This window comes from Blastomyces dermatitidis (assembly GCF_000003525.1).
Source record: "Blastomyces dermatitidis ER-3 genomic scaffold supercont1.6, whole genome shotgun sequence".
NCBI lineage: Eukaryota > Fungi > Ascomycota > Eurotiomycetes > Onygenales > Ajellomycetaceae > Blastomyces > Blastomyces dermatitidis.
In genome coordinates, this window is record NW_025544779.1 from 2,069,832 (window position 1) to 2,084,512 (window position 14,681).

The 14,681-nt window shown below is 48.9% G+C and overlaps 6 protein-coding genes across 7 annotated transcripts; 2 read left to right on the forward strand and 4 right to left on the reverse strand.

Annotated features, from left to right (window-relative positions):
- Nucleotides 1–46: 46 nt before the first annotated feature.
- On the forward strand, nucleotides 47–3,580 carry BDCG_06070 (DNA-directed RNA polymerase). The gene has a single exon (XM_045421791.1). The coding sequence runs from the start codon at nucleotides 1,631–1,633 to the stop codon at nucleotides 2,516–2,518; it is 888 nt and encodes a 295-aa protein (XP_045277582.1). The 5' UTR covers nucleotides 47–1,630; the 3' UTR covers nucleotides 2,519–3,580.
- Nucleotides 3,202–5,601, reverse strand: BDCG_06071 (uncharacterized protein). Its single transcript, XM_045421792.1, has 3 exons — nucleotides 5,578–5,601; nucleotides 4,375–5,362; nucleotides 3,202–4,292 (listed from the first exon to the last, which is right to left on the reverse strand). Exons 2-3 carry the CDS (start codon nucleotides 4,863–4,865, stop codon nucleotides 3,704–3,706), a joined length of 1,080 nt encoding a protein of 359 aa, XP_045277583.1. The 5' UTR covers nucleotides 4,866–5,362; nucleotides 5,578–5,601; the 3' UTR covers nucleotides 3,202–3,703.
- On the forward strand, nucleotides 4,980–13,841 carry BDCG_06073. 2 transcript variants are annotated; one of them, XM_045421795.1, is made up of 2 exons: nucleotides 4,980–6,225; nucleotides 6,295–8,480. In XM_045421795.1, the coding sequence occupies exon 2, from the start codon at nucleotides 7,214–7,216 to the stop codon at nucleotides 7,700–7,702; it is 489 nt and encodes a 162-aa protein (XP_045277585.1). In that variant the 5' UTR covers nucleotides 4,980–6,225; nucleotides 6,295–7,213; the 3' UTR covers nucleotides 7,703–8,480. The 2 variants fall into 2 exon arrangements, with proteins under 2 accessions (XP_045277585.1, XP_045281530.1); XM_045421794.1 differs by having other exon boundaries at nucleotides 4,980–13,841.
- On the reverse strand, nucleotides 6,111–6,666 carry BDCG_06072 (uncharacterized protein; the record flags this gene model as incomplete). Its single annotated transcript, XM_045421793.1, has 3 exons — nucleotides 6,111–6,203; nucleotides 6,302–6,550; nucleotides 6,628–6,666. The coding sequence occupies 3 exons, from the start codon at nucleotides 6,664–6,666 to the stop codon at nucleotides 6,111–6,113; spliced, it is 381 nt and encodes a 126-aa protein (XP_045277584.1).
- On the reverse strand, nucleotides 7,874–12,456 carry BDCG_06074 (DNA damage-binding protein 1). The gene is made up of 5 exons (XM_045421796.1): nucleotides 11,987–12,456; nucleotides 11,071–11,894; nucleotides 9,066–10,975; nucleotides 8,546–8,998; nucleotides 7,874–8,438 (listed from the first exon to the last, which is right to left on the reverse strand). Exons 1-5 carry the CDS (start codon nucleotides 12,079–12,081, stop codon nucleotides 8,121–8,123), a joined length of 3,600 nt encoding a protein of 1,199 aa, XP_045277586.1. The 5' UTR covers nucleotides 12,082–12,456; the 3' UTR covers nucleotides 7,874–8,120.
- Nucleotides 12,459–14,395, reverse strand: BDCG_06075 (3-hydroxyisobutyrate dehydrogenase). The gene is made up of 3 exons (XM_045421797.1): nucleotides 14,081–14,395; nucleotides 13,660–13,820; nucleotides 12,459–13,432 (listed from the first exon to the last, which is right to left on the reverse strand). Exons 1-3 carry the CDS (start codon nucleotides 14,217–14,219, stop codon nucleotides 12,695–12,697), a joined length of 1,038 nt encoding a protein of 345 aa, XP_045277587.1. The 5' UTR covers nucleotides 14,220–14,395; the 3' UTR covers nucleotides 12,459–12,694.
- Between the last annotated feature and the right edge of the window lie 286 nt (nucleotides 14,396–14,681).

Here is a 14,681-nt window from a genome sequence, read left to right on the forward strand (position 1 = left end):
TTGGGCATAATTCCTTCATCGTCGCCTGGCATTCTCTGCTTTGAACGTCGAATTGTCATTCACCCGTGCGAAAAGGCTCTCTGATTCTTGCTGGACATGCTTAGAGTCGCTGAATTATTGGATATTTCGCAGTGAGTCAATAGCTTCGAGCAATTGTTCTGAGGCCAACTCATTGAAACAAGAGCTTATTTCGAAGGCTCGTCAATTCTCTCCGTCACCACTTTGTTGTTTGCATGAGCATATAAACGTTCTATTTTCAACAGGGCGCCATTTGCGCATTTTTCAGATGGCAGGGAATCTCTTCCTGCTCCTGGACTGGGTGTGTACAGTACAATGAAAATCATTGGAGACCATGACCTTCCAACTCCCAGCATCAATGGAGTATTTGGGCGTTCCGCAACGCGGTCCCAATCCGCAATGGAATTAGCACCGGGATTCTACAATTCCATCGACCTTTGACACAAAAAGATATTGTCTGGTCTCATAAGAAATTTAGCAACAGACCCAACTTCCATTGAGCGCCTAGAATCGCGGCTAAGGCTACAATAAAGCCTTGACCCTTTGAACCCGAGAAATACTCGTCGAAACACACATCGCCCTGAGGGTATCATGGCACTCGTGTGAGGCAAGTAATATCCAAGATTACATTTCGCCGACAAGCCCAAGTTTCGAGAGGAAGAGCGCTGAACTGAACTTTGCAGGAGGGTGAGGCTTTGTTTCAGTCCAGATCCAAGTTACACCGTTTGCAAAATGGGAATGGACTGGGTACAGACAACTGCCCGCCTACCTCTACAAGGGTAGACTCGTGTTTTATCAGATGTCCCTCTTTCTCGCCCTTAAGAGATTTTGCTTTCCAGGGCAGGAATTCCTCCATTCCCGCAACTATGGCAATCAACTATCTTGGTAGACCGTTAATACGCCGCACGGGAGTTGGCTAAATACAACTTGGAACCTTTACGTTATGAATGGCCACACTATGAACGGAATTAAAAATCCTATTCAACCATGCATTTATTCAAATGGTTTTCACATCTATGCCAATTAATATGGGAGGCAAAGTCTGAAACAGTTTCTCCATTGATTGCTACCTTCGGACGAACGAAGCAGAGGCAACAGCTAGAAACAAAGCCATTGACAGGAAATCAAACATTGTCCTCTCTATACAAAGGGTTTGTTCATGCTATTGTGCTAATTGTTTCCGCGTTACAAAATACATAGAGAATCCACGCCACTGAACACGACTTAATGGTGTTCATTGGTTCTCCACGTCGGCTATCCCAACCGACGCAGTTAGGATGGAACATTCCACTGATACAATTATCATTACTGTGAACTACTATTGTACAGTTTCATCGTTCATGGCGAAAGAATCATGGCCCCACTTCTAGGCTCAAGAGGGACCATATATATTGTCAATGCCTGCAATCTTAGGTGCTTCCTAGCGATACTTCCTCAAAATTATGCCTTGTTACTTATACGAACTCTATTTACGAGCCAAAATTCAGTTTAAATTGTTCATTCTCCTATCAGACTACAGTCAAAGAATTCGGTCATTTAGTCCATTTTGTACTTGAAAAACGCTTGTCAACATTCCCGCTTTCCGGAACTATCTCGAACCGCCTATACGATCATGATATATCGCGTTATTATTCTTATATTGGCCCTTCTCGGGAGCCGCGTTCACAGCCACATGCAAATGCTAAACCCGCTCCCAATTAGAAGTCCCTTAGACCCGGCTAATACTGGCGCATTAAGGGATGTCAATTATAAGAACCCTCTGTGGGCAAATGGATCAAATTATCCGTGCAAAGGATACTTAGATGAGCCTTTCCGGTCAGCTGCAGATTACAAAGCGGGAAGCGAATATGAAATGTTGATAGAGCAAAATACTGCTACCCATCTTGGGGGTTCATGCCAGCTCTCACTCTCCTACGACGAGGGGAAGTCGTTTAGGGTGATAAAGTCCATTATCGGCGGATGTCCCCTACCCTTTAAATACAAATTTGAGATTCCATCCAATGCGCCTTCTGGTAAGGCAGTATTTGCCTGGACTTGGTTTAACAGGATTGGGAATCGTGAAATGTACATGAATTGTGCCTGGGTGACCGTCTCTGGTGGTTCAGGGGACGGCTTCGATAGCCTCCCTGAGATTTTTAAGGCCAACGTTGATTCTCAGACGAAGTGCGGAACCAAAGAGGGGTTTGATATTGTGTTTCCAGAACCAGGATCGGTTGTTGAATACGGACCCGGGGGGAAAGGCCCGCCCAATAGGGGCATTGTTAATTGTCCTCATTCCGATGCCCCTGGACCGAAACCACAACCACCAGGAGAAGACCCTCAATCTCCCCCTATTGCTTCTACAGAACCTACACCGACTGGATCTTCACCTCCACCGTCCGCTGCAACGCCTGACGACGAACCTACCCCACTGCCGAACCCGACGCCAGATTTCCGGAGGACAAACCCCCGAAGAGCCACCAGCGGCGGCTCCTGCTCCAGGAAACTCCGGAAGCTGTAGTGCAGGAAGTATAAAATGCGATTCGGAAACTACATGGTCCATGTGTTCCCGGCTCTGGATCGCACTACATTCCCATGGGATCCGTGGCCGCAGGAACGGTGTGCAAAGACGGCAAAATTGGTCGTGCCTAAAGTGGCACAAAGTCAAGGAAGAGGAATTTGGGGCGGGAGTCTTTCACTTTCTGCGTCTTTGTTTTTATTTTGGACTTTTACTTACGTGGCCGAAATCTTCCACCGTCGGGCTCCGTGAAAGTCTCGCGGGAAACTTGAAACACCTCTTGGTTTGGTGTTGCAGGTTATTCGATATGCAACCCGAGGCTGTGTCTCGAGATCTTTGTTGTGGTTGTTGATATTACCCCATACTCTTGCCACTCTGCCTTACATTGGATGTCCTCTTGTCTGATTCCTTTTCCTTTCGGCTATATTAATTCCTTATTCCCTCCTCCCCCGGCCCCCTCTCTTTTTCCCATTTTTTTCTTTTTCTTTTTCTTTTTTCCCATTCGTTTATGTTATCTCTCTTTGTCCCTCTCGCGCGGTGTCCTAGTAGTATTTCTAGATTCTGCAATACATATCCTTTTGTTTCCCTTTGCTTCATGTAACGCATTTTAAGTTAGAGGGAGGAATGTTTCATCCTATCTGTTTCATGGGTAGCTCCTATTTTGCCTCACGGCTACCAGGCGCGATGTTTTTTATAAGTGTATGTATGTACATTATTTAGAGGCCACTCATTTTCCGTGATAGTAGCTATACAGATATATTTACTTTACTTTTCCGGCCTTAGACTTCTATTTACTTTTCTTTCGTCTGAACACTCTTCTTATCAACCAACCAACAAGTCCAACAACAAACACGTCAAGAGTCAAAACCAGATCTCAAGAATAATTAAGAATGAAAATTTGGAAGTGGAAGGAAACAAAAATATAATAAAATGCTAAGCTTAACATATATACATCAGCTATGGTGCTTCGGGTAACTGTATGATAATACAAATCTACCTAGTTTGCCATAATTGCGCGCAGACGCGACACAACCGCTCCTTCAGCAACCCACGCTTACCATATCTGCCCATTCAGCAAGGTAACTTAACGTATTAATATTGATAAGAGCTAACAAGCCTGGATCACATCAAACTGGGCCAAAAGAGAGTTAAACAGAAAAACGAAAAACGAGAGGTATTTTGAGGCCATTAGAAATTTCTCTGGCCCGAAGCCACTGGGATCTGCGCCGTTTCATGCTGCGGTCTGGCCCCGTACCCATAGGAATACCCATCATCCGCGGCGCCGCTCTGGCCATATCCATAATTCGCGTACCCGGCACTCGTACCACCTCCAACCCCACTTTCATACCCTCCTACTCCAGTAGTGTTATCAACCACCGTCCCGGGCGCGCCGGCTGCAGGCGGGCCACCATGTGCATACGCACTAGTCGCAGTCGCAGGTGCACCATATCCAGCAGTCGGAGGCTGCGCCTCCATACCTGGACCTCCAGCCGTCGAGCTACGTGACTTCCTACCCCGTGTAAATATACCTGCATAGCGATTGGGTGGTTTCTCATCTTGAGCATAGCCGGACACGCGGTTTGCTTCCAGTGGATAGCTGTTAGCTGAGGTATCGGTAGCTGCTGCGCGGCGAGGGCCGAAGCCCCATAAAGATCGTGGCCCGGTGCGACTGGGGCCTTCTGTGTAGTTGTTTCTGGGTGACGGGCCGAAGCGTTTGCCGCGTTTGTGATGGCGGGCGTAGAGAACTTGGGGATATAAGGAGAGGGCGAAGAGTATACTGCGGGGTTACGGAAGCGTGAGCATTTCTGCTACGTTAAGGAGACGAAGATACGGTTGATGAATATAAATATACAACCTACCACCCAATGACAGCAACAGCGAGACTTCCCTTCTGCAATCGACACGCAGATCTCAAGCTCGGCAGATAGGTGAAGTTTTTATCATGTCCAGTGCCAAATCCACCTTCTCCGAAACCGGGAGCGGGTCGATTTGCATTTCCAGTACCCAAAGGAGTATTAACTATCCCGGAACATGAATCTGCACCATGTCGAGTCATAATCGCGATTGCAATAAAACCAGCGATAAAACAGACGTCGAGAATGAGCATCAGTGCGGCGAAGAATGCTATCCCGCCAATACACAGTGTGAATATCGAGGCTGCCAGCGTGTACAGGGTTGCTGCCCCGGAAATTCCCTCAACGGCCTTGATCCATCGTGCAATGGGCATATTATGATCAGTGAGGACAGCAAGGAAATAAGAAAATATGCCCAGAATAATGACTGAGCATGCGAGCTGGAGGAGGCGGAAAAGGAGGTTGGTGAAACGAATAAAGATACCCGCGGCACTCATGGTTGCGGGCTGGCAAGCCGATCCCAGCTGTAAAATGGCTAAGCTATTGGGAGGAGGTATCCAAAAATTAAGGTAAAATATGAAAGCTAACAATTGTTCTTGTGGAAGATGTGAGTGAAAACTGCTTCAGCTCGGTATATGAGACACGGATAAGCATTAAGTCATCAAACAAAAGGGAGTATCATGGAATTGAATTGAGGCATCATCGCTTTTCCGGCGCAACAACTGAGCTCCTTCTACCGCGCCACAGCGAAGCCACTCAATGACGTCAGGAAAGCGCGATGTTATGATGACTAAGCCGATATGCTGCGAACCAGTGGCCCAAGCTCCATATAATTCTGCGCGATTTCTTCCTGCCAAATACTCCGTGGGTTTGGCAGAAATAATAGCAGGCCAGAGATAGAAGGCTGCGTCGATTAAAGACAGATGTTCGCAACGGCCTTCGTGTGTTTTCTCTTCTCTTCTTATTCTTCTCCTTTTTTCTTTCATTTTCCTTGCTTCAGAGGAAGTTTTTCAAATAGTTAGTGTTTGTGGCTTAGTAAATCAGCGGAACCTGCCCCATTGGAATTACGTCAACAGCCCACTGACCGAATGGTGCTTTGGTGCTTTTCTGTTGAGTAGGTAGACAACGGAGAAAGAGAAAAAAAAAAAAAAAAAGAGCGGTAAGGAAATGATAGTAAACCAGAACCAGGGGAGATGGAGGGACACACACCAAATAGGTTCAACCGTGTGTTCAACAATGAAGATTCTCAAATTGCTTGGCTGAAGAATTTAACCTTACATAGTCGTTTATACCGACCCGACCGAGGTGTCGACTGGGTAAATGCTCCACATCACACATCATCGAAATGATCGCTTGGAAAAATTTTGATGGCCACTTCTCCCTCTCCACACTCACCCCACCCCGCAGGTGCCCCCTCCGCCCCGAACGCATCGATAAGCGGGTAGCTCGTCCGCGAATTTCACGTTTATAGGACGTTTTAATTACCAACCATTCCCCCTTCATCACCTATCCGATGGCAGATCGAGTTTTTGGCAATCTCCCAGCCGAAGTCCTCAAGGCAGTTATTCCAAGGATATCGCAAGTAGGTCGTAGCTCTGCAACATACCCTCTGGCGAAACGATCGACGAATGTTGGTACTGCGGGATAGTATCATGCAAAAAGTCGGGAAATTTAATTCTAAGAGGATAGTACGAATGAATCATCTCGTCCCGCGCGTTGGTTGTTCCTTTGCCTGTTCTTGCTCAACAAATGCTCTCAATATTGATTCCAAGCCTTCGTTTCGGCGTGCCAGAAGCATCACATCGGATAAGTTGATCGTCGACCGTCCCGCATGTCTATCATGGAAAAGTTCAGAGTGTAAGCAGATTTTTGTGTAGAGAGAAGCAGTGGTATTCTTAAGCCATAGAGAGTGACGTTAAAGATTAGTCCTTACTTGGCGAATGCCTCCAGGTCTTGTCCCACGGTCTCTGAACTTGACATCAGCATGGATATAACGCTCCCCTGAAATCTCCTTCACGTCACGGCAAGGATAACCTAGGACAGTGGGAGGGATTTTACCTATCTGTGCCCAAACCATCTCCGTCAGTGCCCCTATAAACTGTGGAGTGGCATCAACACCCAGCTTGATCGTTTCATCGTCCACGATTCTACCAATTGCAAGCCAAAGAGCCGACTTCAGGCGCTACGGGAGAGCAAAACAATATTAGCGCCTCTCTCTATTTAAGAATGGATAAAACAATGATGGAGATCTACACTGACCTCTTCAAGGGCCACGGAATCACTTTCTTGCTCTGTCATCGAAGTGGATTAAGGTGGTTTCAGCTGTAAGATTGCCGCTGTTGCACCTCCGGGAGCTCACGCTTGAATGGCGTGGACACAGAGCCGTGGTGTGATTGGCGCGAAACGCGCTAGACGCGAAATGGCGGAAAAACACTTTTCGCGCTTAGAGTTTCTCGGAGCTCACGAATGACGTAACTTCATCCTTTTTTTAAACCTCCGCGGCTAAGAAATGCCGCAAACCCACTAAGATGCTTGTAGAGAGATTTTCACACATCTCCTCAAGCCATTTGTCTACCTTTTCTCAAAGCGTTCGAAAGGCTAATCATACCTACCTATCCTGTCAACGCTGTATAATCAATAATCTCTTGGGTCGCGCACTTCATCTTGTTCTATGCAAACCGAGCTACTCGGAGATCATTGACCCTTCCTCTGTGCTCCGCAAACCACCAAGTTGGAGCAAACCCCCCAGTTACATAAAACCCTAGAATCGCAAAGAAAGACGTCCACAATCTCCAGCATTAGTCTCTGAAATAGCCCTAGGGGCCCCAAGCTCCTAGCCACCAAAATGGCCACTCTAGACCCAACCTCCCTCGTGGCCACCCTCCAAGCCTGGTCTACAAACCTCACAACCAACGTCTCCAGCTCCGTCTCTTCCCTAACCCTACGCGACTACATCCGCCTCGTCTGGATAATAGGCGGCTACCTCTTCCTGCGCCCGTACCTGGACACCGGTTTCCGCAAGCTCCTCAACACCAACATGGATAAATCCGACGCGGAGGAGAGAGAACGCGAACGGGCGGAGGCGGAGGCTGCGAATGCTGGTTCGGCCGGCGCGACGGCGAAAATTTCTGCAAATGCGCTGAGGGGTGCGTTGGGTGTCGGGAGTGATAGTGAGGATGACGAGGAGGGGCCGGAGAAGACGCAGGCTGTGCCGCAGTGGGGGAAGAGTGCGAGGCGGAGACAGAAGAGGGTGTTGAGGCAGCTTGAAGAGGCAGGGGAGAGGTTGAGGGAAGATGAAGATGATAAGGATATTGCGGATTTGTTGGAGGATTGATTTCATTTTGGCGTTGATTTATTTATTTATTATTTTTAGTTATTTATTTTTATTTTTATTTATTTATTTATTTTGTTGGGGGGAGGATTTTATAGGGGTGGGGATTGTTTTTATATGCTTTATCTCGTTCGATTTGGTCATTATTATTCAATATTTTCCATGTATAATGAGGCCATTTCGTATTGGATGGTTTACAGTGGGATAGATCATTTCACATTTGAATAGTCGATATAATTTTATCTTCACATGAAAGCCATGGATATTCTTTTGCTTTTTTCTCATTTCCGAAATGAATATTAATTGCCCATTTCGTACATACATGTAGAATAAAATAGAGCCTAGACTTAGGCATACATAGCCTTACCCAATCCTACTATTACCGTGTCCACAACCCGCAACAAACGCAAATACATCCATCCTAATGCATCCTCTTCAACTCCTCCACAATCGCCTTAACACGCTCAACAGTAACACCAGCAACCCCATCCGCGATGACTTTTCCGACAATCTCCTCCTGCAATTCCGCGCCACAGCCCAAAAACCGCTCAATCAGCTCCCCGTCAACGAACCGATACGGTTCCTCTGCCTGGCGTACGGTATTCCGGAAGGCGCGGAATTTGTTAAACGGCATCCCGCCGGGCGTTACCACCATGCCAGCCATTGCGGATTGCAACCGCATGAGCAGGTCTTGGTAGGTCGGGTTGATGATCCCGAAGAGGTAGATGGAGCCTTCGACCTATATACACAGATCATATTAGTTGTCGACGTTTGATGAAGGAAAAAATAAATAAATAAAATAAAATAAAAATAAAAATAAAAATAAGAAAATAAGAAAATACGTACGGTACCCAAGAATGCTCTGGGGGAAATCGCCGCCTCCGTCCCCAGTGACGCTTGAATATTCACCGGCCGTATCCGGTTTACCATCTCCCCCAGTAAAACCTCACTCGTAACTTCCAACCTCCGTCTATCATCCTCCGTCACGCCGTTGACATTCCGGCGAAGTACGACCAGATTTCCCTCAGCGTCACTCTCCAGCCACGTATCCTGGGCCACTGGCGCGACAGCAGTGCTCCAAAGAGTTTGGAAATGACGGGCAACTTCTGTCAGGCTGCCAGACAGACCGTCGGTGCCTTGTTGATATTCGACAATGGATACACTTTTCATGAGATCCGCGACAGCGATGAGGTTGCCTGTCACGGCGATGTCAATGGGTGCAGTTGAGGTGCGATAACTGGCGGTTTTAGTAAGGATGTAGTCAGCGAATTGACCTTTGGAAAGCGTGTAGACGACGACCTGTTACAAGATATGCGGGTTAGTCCATCATGAAGAAGCTAAAATCGGCATGAGTAGTTCGACGAACCGTTTTCATAAGCGCAGCAACAATCTTATCCTGCACAATAGCCAGTGCCCTACACGCGCCCTTAACAGGCATCTCCGCTACCTTCCCGAGTTGTCTGTTCGGCGTCACTTCAAACGCTAATATCCTCCCGCGTATAGAGCCCTCACCAAAATCGTCAAGATAAGACGTACCCACGATAAACAAGTCCTTCATAAGCTCCTCGCCTTCACTGTCTTTATCATCTGGGAACTGGGCGCGAATAACACTTTCCACAAGCTCATCCTTATTCAGATCATAAACATCCAATTCGCGGAACATAATCTCATCAGCTAGCATGAACCGACTAGCAATGACCTCCGCACCATCCTCAAGCGTCCGCTTAATCGTACCGATACCGAACGCTCTCTCAGGCGCCGAATACGCAACCCTCCGTACGGTCTCTCCAACCTCCAGCGTCTGGATCTGCGTGGTCCGCTCCGCATCCACGAGGGCGATTTTCAATTCTGACGGTGTGGCTAGCGCGATGGATGCCGGATATGCTTCTGAGTTGAAGTGGCAGATGCGCGAGGCCTGATCAGAGTTGACGGCAGAGTAAACGATGCGGCCCTCTGCTGAGTAGATTAAGCTGGGCTGCTCGCACGTAGCAAAAACGTTGTATAAACCATCTCCGCGGGGAAGTTTCTTGAATGAGGGCTGTTCAGAGCCTAAGGTTATTTTACTCATGCTTGTTAGGGAGAAATCGGTCGCGTTGAAGGAGAATGAAAAGACGCTTCCATCAGCCATGGAGACAAAGAGAGTTGCAGGATTATTTGGGAGCACTTCTGCGACCAGCACAGAGCGTGGAACAGCGTCGCCTGGTTCGCCCAGTGACGTGCTATGGCGAATGGTCAGGTCTGCCAGGCTCATGACAATGACTTCAGCCGTTTGTGGTAGGCAAAGGATACAAGAACGGGCCGGGGATGCCGTGACAGTGACACCAGACACCTGTGTGTCGACACCAAAATCCTTCTCTCCTGCGACTTTGATTTCACCTCTAATATCGAAAATCATGAGAACTTGACCTCCAACCATCAAGACGAGATGGTCGTCATTTGAAGAAGCCGCCGTGATGGCTTTCTGCGACACTGGAGACCACTCCCACATCACCATGCCACCATCCAACTCCGCAACCCGCACATTCCGTTCTGTGACTTGTAAAATCCTGCCGTTTGGTAGATTCGCAGCAATGAGCGTACTCTCTGTAAGTCCCAGCCCCATAAACTCATCCTTCTCTTCCACCCCCCCATCAGGTGTGAAATAGAACACCCGCGTCTCATCTACAAAGGAAACCAACAACGTATCCGAAAATTCCTCTGGACAAGCAACCCGTAATGCCCAGAGGTCCGTAATATGTTCCATGGACCCTAACACACCTACTTCCTCCATTCCCACGCCGCTTCTCACGCTCCTTAGACTGCCATCATTAAATGCGCCGGACCCCGTAACAATCCGCGCCTGACCCGACGAAAACTCGTGCGTCTGGCTCTCCCCCATGGCCCGCCCACCTAGATCCATAATCGTAAAATCAAGTATTGGTGCAATATTTGCGAACGTCTGTATGACCTCAAACGATCCCTCAGTGATGCGAATGAGCTGAGAATCACCCTGATGCGAGCCAATAAACGTGACTCCACCACCCATGTAAACTAGTACCGAGGCGCGTGGGATATTGCCTAGCCGGTCAAGCTTCCAGCTCTGAACGGCGTTGTCCGAATCTAAGATTAACATAAGGAAGAATAGACGGCCATAGTCGTCTGCCAGCAGCCATCGCTGGCCATCGACCTGCTCCCAGGCAACGAAGATGGTGGCTTCTTCGAGGGGCTGTGAGATGCATTCGTTGCTCGCATCGTCGAGGTACCGGATTGAGGTTTCGCCAAGGACAAGGAGGCCTCCTGTGCGTATACAATGAGTAAAAGTAATATAACTACATGTAACGAACAGATGGTCCATCTGGCCAAAATCATAAGGAGAGACATAGAAAACCTACCTAATGGCGCCGGCACCGGCACCAAAAAGCTAGCCCCCATCTCCAACTCCTCCTTCAACATATCCAACCCCTTCAACACCGCCGCACTCCCCCCATCCGCTCCAACTCCACTCCCACCGCCGGATCCACTCCCAATTCCCATCCCGCCATATGTAACCTCCAGCTCCCTAACCTTCAGCCGCACCTTCCCCATCGTATCCTCATACAAAAGCGCCATCCTTGGTAGCATATCCGCCTGCGTATGCAAAAACGTCGACGAGCGCACCAACAATTCCTCAACGCGCGCCTGACAAGGTTCGCCTAGCTCCAAGTCCGCCGCCCCTACATCCTGATTCCCCTGCATCGTGCTTGCGCTAGCATTAGCAGCCCGCTTCCCCAACTTCCGCCCGGATCCTCGTGATCGCAGCGGCTGGCCAATGGGTATAACCGTGACGATGCCTTCGTATAACTCTAGCGTGAGAAATCGGCCAGAGGGATCGATAAGGCAGCGGTCGCCGAGTTGGGACTCGCGGGCGGAACCGTCGGCAAGATCAACGTATTTGCGCTCTGTGTGGAGGTTTTTTGTCTTTTGGTCCCAGGAGACGGTGAAGTAGGTGGAGCGGTCTGTGCCAACGAAGAGGATGTCTGTTTGGGGACGGAAGGGAGCCGGTTGTAGCTGTGGTCGTTGGTCCGGGGTTTGCGGCTCTGGCTGTGATTGTGGTTGTGTAGGTAGTGGGGGTCGTGATAGCTTTGCTAGCATAGTCACTTTGCCGTATATGGCTTTTGAGTGTTCGAGGGAGAGGCCATCGGGAGTTCGGGAGTAGAATTCAAGGCGGTTGGATTTGCTGGAGTGAGTGCGGGCGTGGTTAGATACTGTGTTTGGTAGTGATCCTGTGCATGAATGGGAGAGCTAGCTACCGGGTTGGGGAATACTCACGCAACAACCAAGCAGTCTTTTTCCGGCTCCAAGAATTGGAGCTTTAAAGCATGGCGGATGCTGCTTGCATGATGGATAGGCACCACGTACGCCATATTGAAGAGCCGGGAGCTATAAGCTGACCTGCCTAAGAGTGTTGGAGAGCAGAGCAGTGATAAGCAGAGCAACCACTCTAGTATCAGGGAATATGTTGGGCGATTCCGATACCGTAATCACACCAACCTGTCGCCACAGGTATTCAATAATATAGAGAGTATGTGGAGGACTATGGTGGCCAGTGCAGATATGCCGGCTGTTTGTCTAGGCACTGGCGGGTTGAAGTTAGAGTTGAAGCCGAAGTTGAGACGATGCGGCTACTGATTTCATTGTATTATTTAATATTAATATGATGCTGGCTAGGAACGGAGGGCTTGGCACGCTTAAATATCGAAGATCCCCTCCCCCTAACTAGAGGAACTTATCAATTTGACATGGCGGAAGCCGAAAAGCAGTTATAAATTACAAATTGGATAGTAGCGGCGAAGGGTGAAAAAAGATAAACTAATCTATATGCAATTGAGTTTCTTATCTGGTATCTCATTCTAGGAAAAAGGGAAACCCCATAAACTTAGGCCGTCCATCCCGCGTATATCCATTCCCATAGGTACAAAAATAAGAGACAGAACATCCTAAACCTAAAAAAAAAAAAAAAAACACTCCATTGTCCATCTATCGCGACATATCCTTCAGATATTTATACACCACAGAAAAGTCCTTACCCGGATACCCGCTCTCAGTCTCCGCATAAACCTCCTGCGCCTTCTCCGCAAGCTTCAAGGGTGTCCCCGCCTCCTTCGCCGCCTCCACCGCAAGCCGAAGATCCTTCTTCATCAACGACACCCCAAACCCACCCGCATAATCCCTCGAAGCGGGCGCTGTCTCGACCACACCGGGCACGGGGTTATTCACCTCACTCGACCATGACCTCCCCGTGGACGAATTGATCATCTGGCCCAGCGTCTTCGCATCCAGCCCCCACCGAATCCCGAGATTCATCGCTTCCGCCGTCGCGATGTTCTGGATGGCGAGGAGGTAATTGTTGGCTAGTTTTCCGGAGAGCCCGGCCCCCTGCTCACCCAGGTGCCATACCTTCTTGCCCATAAGCAGGAGAGCCTCTTCGGCCCGCTGGGCAAGTCCGGGCACTTTGGAGGAGGCACCGAGCATGAAGGTGAGAGTACCGGCCTTGGCGCCCACGACGCCGCCGGACATGGGAGCATCTACGAATTTGCCGGCGCCCGTGCAGTGGACTGCGTTTGCGACTTCGCGGGAGGAGGCGGGGTCGATCGTCGAGCAGTCGATGAAGAGGCGGTCTTTGTCTGATTGGAGTTTTGGGAGGCCGCCTTTTAGGATGATGTGGAAAACGTCCTTGACGTGGCGGGGTTCAGGAAGACTGGTGATAATTGTTTCCTACAGGGTAAAGAAAATTGGATTTTTATTAATTTCCATGAAAAGTCTAGATATTGGCAGAGTAGCAGAGCCGATCGAGTGAATGCGCAGGCGGTTGTTTTCCCAAATTCATATACCTAAAATGCGGGAAGGTAGACATAGAGGCAGTGTGGAGGGCTTAGGGTCGCCAAATGAATACAAAGAGATGACATATGTATTTTGCAAAAATAAGTATACACAATCCTTACCGATTCTAAAGCCACCTGTTGAGGGCTAGTCGCAACCTTGACTTTCAGGTCGCTGGGTTGTTCTTGGACGAATTGCTCGGTGGTTTTCGCGTTGACGTCGCATATGATCAGTGTATCAGATTTGGGGATTTTGGAACGCAAATTCCTAGCCATTGAGTATCCTAGGGGTGGAAAAGAAATACGCACAATCTGATTAGCTAACTAATAAGTTCCCTCAAGACAAGGGGTTTGAGTATCAAGGCCGGGTAGTTGAAGTATGTTCCCTGTTGACAGCGGACATGCGGAGATGGAGAGACAGTCGCCCGAACACACCACCGAAAAACCGGCAACACCAAGGACTGAAGACCGGCATGGACATATGCAGCGGAGGTATATAAAAAAGAAAAAGAACAAGAAACCAAGGGAATGAGACAATACGCACCCATCTGCCCCAAACCAATAAACCCCCAAGTCGCATCCCGTGATAGAGTCGTGGAGAAAGCTCTCCTTGAAGCGTGCGGAGTAGTGAAGGGAGGGGCGAGCAGCCTCCTCAGCGGGGCGTTGAACAGAGAAGTACTCATCTTGGACAGCTGGGTATAAAGAGTTAAGGATGGCAGCGGGGATGAGAGAATGAGAAAGGGAAAAAAAAAAGCACCAAACAAAAAGAATGGGTACTGTGTTTAATAATTGCGGAGGAAAGGAGGAAGAAAAGCGTCAAGCAAGTATTTATCACAGTGAGTGAGACGGAGAATGGAGGAAGCATGGGGAAGTTTAACTAACTCTGGAGCCGAGCAGGTTGAGCCGAGTCTCGACCTCTAATCCAATCCCTTATCCAGAGGCAGGCACGCCGTGCTTAGCCTTGCCCCAGCTCCAGCCTCCCGGGCGCCTCAGGCTAGGGGGGAGTCCCCATTCCAGCCACACCTAATAGGGGCTAATGGGCACTAACCGACACTAAAGGCGCTAATTTGGCCCCCAGAGCTCTGGCTGTCGCCCTTATTCGCAGGCGCCCAACCACGCCCCGGACTCGGCAGCCACTCGCAGCC

Coding starts and splice junctions, on each gene's coding strand:
- BDCG_06073 (XM_045421794.1), top strand. CDS start 7,214: ATGGCCACTCTAGACCCAACCTCCCTCGTGGCCACCCTCCAAGCCTGG.
- BDCG_06075 (XM_045421797.1), bottom strand. CDS start 14,219: ATGAGTACTTCTCTGTTCAACGCCCCGCTGAGGAGGCTGCTCGCCCCT. Junction 13,821..14,080: donor TATTGGTTTGGGGCAGATGG/GTGCGTATTGTC, acceptor TTCCACCCCTAG/GATACTCAATGGCTAGGAAT. Junction 13,433..13,659: donor AACAGGTGGCTTTAGAATCG/GTAAGGATTGTG, acceptor TTTACCCTGTAG/GAAACAATTATCACCAGTCT.
- BDCG_06074 (XM_045421796.1), bottom strand. CDS start 12,081: ATGGCGTACGTGGTGCCTATCCATCATGCAAGCAGCATCCGCCATGCT. Junction 11,895..11,986: donor AAAGACTGCTTGGTTGTTGC/GTGAGTATTCCC, acceptor CACTCACTCCAG/CAAATCCAACCGCCTTGAAT. Junction 8,439..8,545: donor CCAGAGCATTCTTGGGTACC/GTACGTATTTTC, acceptor CTGTGTATATAG/GTCGAAGGCTCCATCTACCT.
- BDCG_06070 (XM_045421791.1), top strand. CDS start 1,631: ATGATATATCGCGTTATTATTCTTATATTGGCCCTTCTCGGGAGCCGC.
- BDCG_06071 (XM_045421792.1), bottom strand. CDS start 4,865: ATGAGTGCCGCGGGTATCTTTATTCGTTTCACCAACCTCCTTTTCCGC. Junction 4,293..4,374: donor GCTGTTGCTGTCATTGGGTG/GTAGGTTGTATA, acceptor GTAACCCCGCAG/TATACTCTTCGCCCTCTCCT.